Raw genomic sequence first — 5,031 nt, 5'->3', positions numbered from 1 at the left:
TATAAATGAATATAAATTATAATATAAATGAAAATATAATTTATGGAAATGCTAATTATGCTAATTATGAAAATGCAAATTACCTATTAGTTACTATGCCCGTTACTGTCTTTCCTGCATTACTTGCTATAGTAGGAATAGGAGATACGTTTTTGCATCACCCGGCGTCGTAACCTGTTGTTATAGAGCATCCGGTTTTTTAAATTTGTACCATAGATGAACCGACGCCACCCCGGGCAAAGAGCAAGGCGGAATCGGAGAAAACGAAGAAACTCCAGACAAACCGAATGATAAAGAGCGCGCATGCTGCCCTGGTGGAGAAAAAGTCACCAGCCACGAAGACTGAAAAATCTACGGCGAGGCCGACCGGTAATTTGTCCGGTCGGTCAAAGAAGGCGCCAGCGGCGAGTAAGACCACAGACGTGCGCGAGACAGAGAAAGCTGACAAGGAGAAGTTAGAGAAGACGAAGAAGGACCGCGAACAGGAGAGGAAGAACCGAGTCAAGGAGAAACGAGACAAGGTAATGCCATGAAGTTGTTAACATGATTCTATTTTGGTCGGTGCCCCAGTTTTTCCCGCAGTGATAAGGATGAGAATTAGGTTAATATAACGATTATTAATAATTAATAATTAACGTTTATATTATGATTAGGTTAGATTTAGAGTGAGATTAAGATTAGGTTCGTGTTAGGTTAGGGGTGAGGTTAGGATTAGGGTTTCTACATATACGACAGGATTTAGATAGTAGTAAGCACAGTAATCTTTGGTTAGGTTTGGAGTATATGTACATGAATATCTAAATATCAGCAGATTAATCTGCTATTACATCTGCTAACTCATGATATACGTATATATATATACGTAAATGTATTATTACCTCCGCCCAACGGAGTTGGAGGGCGGAGGTTATGTGATCGGTCTCGTGCATTCGTGTGTGTGTTCGTGTAGCCAGCAGCAGGCCAGTCAGTGTTAGTGTGTTAGTGTGTTGGCGCGATCGATATTAGCGCGTCCCGTCAAGCGTGTACATGTGAGCGAGCAGCAGCAACGAGCGGCTGCTACGAGCGAGTGGGCAGCAAGCCAGCAAGCGTGTACATGTGAGCGAGCAGCAGCAACGAGCGGCTGCTACGAGCGAGCGAAAAGCCAGCCAATACAATAATAAGACATACATGTTACATGCTGGCAGAGGTATGCACTCTCCGTGAGTGCCCTCTGTCTAGTTATATATATATATATGTGTGTGTGTGTGTGTATCTAGGAGAAGAGCACTAGAGAGAAACATGAGCGAGAGACGCAAGCGAAACGTGATACGGACAGAAAGAAGCGAGAGAAGGAGAGCAAAGAGAAAGAAAATAAAGTGAAGGTGAAGAAATTATCTGTATCTATTTAATATCTAAATATATATATATATATATATATATATATATTTATTTATTTATTTATTTAAATTTTAATAGATTTAGAGTGAAAATATAGAAATATGTAATCCATTGCAGTACAAGCAACGTATTTACTAGCTCAGCATGCAACGTACATGATGCTAGGTTTAGCATAAGAACGCGCGACAAGCATGCTCACTTGTCACCTAATTCCGCTCTTGCGTTTTTGTCGTTTGCGCAGGCCTCATCGTCAAGACGATCGGCGTCCAGCAGCCGAAAGGAGCCAAAGCGCAGGGAGTCGGACGAGCTCGCAGCTGCTGGTTACCGCGGCAACAGCACTGCGGTCGAGGAGGAGGAGGCAAAGCAGAAGATGCAGGAGCAGAGGAGGTTGGCGCGGGAAAAGGCCGATCATGATGCAGAGCTGGAGATGCAAAGGCAGCAGCAGCTTAGGTGTGTGTCAGTTACATAGAGGATGTTCAGGGCATGTACTGTATACGCCATATTTTTCGCGTACAGATATTTTCGCGAATTCAGACTTGACGGACAATTTCGCGAGTGGTTAATTTCGCGGTCGGTGAATTATGCATTATTTGTTATTATTCAGTATGAATTATTCGCGTTTTGTTATTTTCGCGTTCGCGAAATTCGCGAAAATTAAACCATTGTGAAATATACAGCTTATACAGTAGTCTATTACTGTCCTTCTCTCTTCCTCCCTCCTTCATTCTCTATCTCTCTGCCTCCTTCATTCTCTATCTCCCTCCCTCCTTCATTCGCTATCTCCCTGCCTCCTTCATTCTCTATCTCCCTCCCATCATTCATTTGGCTATCCTCCCTCCTTCCAGTTCTTTCCGTCCCTCCTTATATATCGTCCATCCCTCCTTCATTCACTATCTCCCGTCTCCGTTCGAATTCGTCTAGTCTACGCTCTCCCTCTTTCGTAGTCTGCTACTGCTCTCGCTCCGTCTCATTCGCTATCACCCTCCTCACTTTCTTCGCTATCCCCTCCCTCCTCATTTGCTATCTCCTACCGTCCTTCATTCTCTATCTCCCTCCTCTTCTCTTTATCTCCCTCTTTCTCTTCATGTCTCTATCTCCGCTCCTCCTTGATTCGTTTATCTCCTCTCTCCTTCATTTCGCTTCTCCCTCCTCTCCTCCATTCTCTATCTCCCTCTTCTCTTCATTCGCCTATCTCCCTCTTTCATTACGGCTATCACCTCCCTCCTTTATTCTTATCTCCTCCTCCGTTCATTTTGCTATCTCCCTACCTCCTTCACTTTTTCATCTCCTCTTCTCCTTCATTCGCTATCTCCTCCTCCTCCATTCTCTATCTCCCTCTCTCCTGTCATTCGCTATCTCCTCCCTCCTGCTTCTTCTCTATCTCGGCTCCTCCTTCATTCCGTTCACCTCCTCCTTTATTTCGTATCTCCTCCCTCCTTCATTTGCATCTCCCTACCTCCTTCATTCTCTATTCCCTCCTCTTCATTCTTTATCTCCCTCTCTCTTCTTCTCGATCTCCCTCCCTTCTTTCATTTTAATCTCCTCTCGTCCTTCATTATCTCGCTATCTCCCTCCTCCTCATCTCTATCTCCCTCTTCCTTCATTCTCTATCTCCTCCTTCTAATTCGCTATCTCCACCTCCATTTATTCTCTATTCCCTCCCTCTTCATTACCGCTATCTCCCTACTCCTCATTCTCTATCTCCGTCCTCCTCATTCTTTTATCTCCCTCCTCTTCTGATCGCTATCTCCCTCCCTTTCTTCATTCATTATCTCATCCTCCTTTCATCGCTATCATCCCTCCTTTATTCTCTATCTCATCCCTCTTGCATTTGCTATCTCCCTCCTCTCTCCATTCTCTTGATCTCCCTTTCTCTTCATTCGCCTATCTCCCTCCCTTCATTTCGCTATTCTCCCTCTCTTCATTCTCTATCTCCCTCCTCTTCATTCTCGTATCTCTCTTCCCTCCTGCTTCACTATCTCCCTCCCTCTTCATTCGTTATCCTCCCTGCCTCTTATCATTCGCTATCTCCCCTCTCTTTCATTCTCTTCTCCATCTCTTTCATTCCTATCACCCTCCCTCTTTATTTCTCTATCTCCTCTCCTTCATTCTTTATCTCCCTCGTCCTGTCCTTCATCTATTCTCTCTCCTCTTTTTTCTCTATCTCCCTGCCTTCTTCTTGCGCTATTCCCTTCCTCCTTCATTCGCTATCTCCCTCTCTATAGACCCTTCACTTTCCTATTCTCTTGCTCTCTCTCTCTCTCTCTCTCTCTCTCTCTCTCTCTCTCTCGTCTTCTTTTCACTTTCCTTTCTTTCCAACTCTTCTCTTTTTTTTCTCTCTTGCTTCCTTCCCATCTATTCATTCACTTCGCTGTGTTATTGCTCTTCCTTCCTTCCGCCTGTGTCTCGGTCTTTCTTTGCCTTCGTCTCTTCCCGTTCTCGTTTCCTTTTAGCTTGTTCCCATCTCCTTTCCCCCTCTCCTCACTAACACACCATTTCACATTTAGAATCGAATTGGAACAGAGGAAGGAACAGGAGCAATAGGAACGGGCTGCGCAGGGGAGGAGGAGGAAAGGAGGCGCTCAGGAGAGAAGAGGACCGGCCTTGAGACTATGAGACTCGAACGTAGAGCTGGAGGAGGAAGAGATTCGGAAGGGCTGCAGAGGAGGGAAAATGTGACAACTATTCTGCACATAGGGATCTGGACACTATAAGCGAGGAGGGGAAGGAGGGAGGTCGGTGGGAGAGGATGGGAGGGGGGAGAAGCTGGTGGAGGAGGAGGAGGGAGAAGCTGTGGTGGAGAAGGATGAGGGGGAGCAAGGAGAAGCTGGTGGACGAGGAAAGGGGGAGAAGGGAGAGGTGGTGGAGAAGTGAGGAGGGTGAGCAAGCTGGTGGAGAAGGGGAGGGGGAAGGGAGAAGCTGTGGAGAAGAGGGAGGGAGAATGCTGGTGGAGAAGAGAGGAGGGGTGAGAAGGAGAAGGCTGGGGAGAACGGAGGAGGGGAGAAGTTGGTGGAGAAGGAGCGAGGGGCGGAGAGAGGGAAGAAGTGAGGAGGGTGAGAAGCTGTGGGGAAGGAGGGGGGGAGAAGGGAGAAGGAAGGGAGAGAAGCTGGTGGAGGAGGAGGAGGGGGAAGAAGGCGGAGAAGTGGTAGGAGAAGGAGGAGTGGAGAAAGGGGAGGGGGAGAAGCGGAGAGGTGGTGGAGAGGAGGAGGGAGAGAGGGGAGAGGTGGTGGAGAAGGAGGAGGGGGGAGTGGTGGGAAGGAGGAGGGGAGAAGGGAGAAGGTGGTGGAGAAGGAGGGGGGAGCAAACTGATGGAGAAGGGAGGAGCGGGGAGAAGGGAGAAGTGGTGGAGAAGGAAGGGAGGGAGAGCTCGGTGGAGGAGGTAGGAGGGGAGGAGGGAGAAGGAGGATGGGGGAAGGCTGGTGGAGAAGGAGGAGGGGAGAGGGAGAAACGTGGTGGCAGAAGGAGGAGCGGGGAGAATGGCTGGTGGAGAAGGAGGAGGGGGGAGACGGGCGAAGAATCATGGTGGAGGAGGAGCGAGAGAGGGGGAGAAGCTGGTGGGAGAAGGAGGAGGGGGAGAAGGAGACTAGCTGGTGGGGAGGAAGAGGGGAAGAAGACGAGAAGGGTGGTGAAGCAGGAGAGGGGAGAAAGCTGGTG

The 5,031-nt window shown here is 48.2% G+C and overlaps 1 protein-coding gene across 1 annotated transcript in view; it reads left to right on the top strand.

The window, feature by feature from the left end:
* The window catches only part of LOC106816809 (trichohyalin-like), a 34,547-nt gene that overhangs the window by 20,695 nt on the left and 8,821 nt on the right, over positions 1-5,031 (top strand). The window contains exons 4-6 of the mRNA XM_014821440.1: positions 217-521; positions 1,257-1,361; positions 1,619-1,827. Coding sequence (XP_014676926.1) covers positions 217-521; positions 1,257-1,361; positions 1,619-1,827 — 619 coding nt within the window. The remainder of the gene's footprint in view (positions 1-216; positions 522-1,256; positions 1,362-1,618; positions 1,828-5,031) is intronic.

Source organism: Priapulus caudatus, unplaced genomic scaffold (genome assembly GCF_000485595.1).
Source record: "Priapulus caudatus unplaced genomic scaffold, Priapulus_caudatus-5.0.1 Scaffold1493, whole genome shotgun sequence".
In the NCBI taxonomy this organism is placed as follows: domain Eukaryota; kingdom Metazoa; phylum Priapulida; class Priapulimorpha; order Priapulimorphida; family Priapulidae; genus Priapulus; species Priapulus caudatus.
Note: the sequence above shows the minus strand (reverse complement) of the source record. Positions and strands in the feature narration are given on the sequence as shown.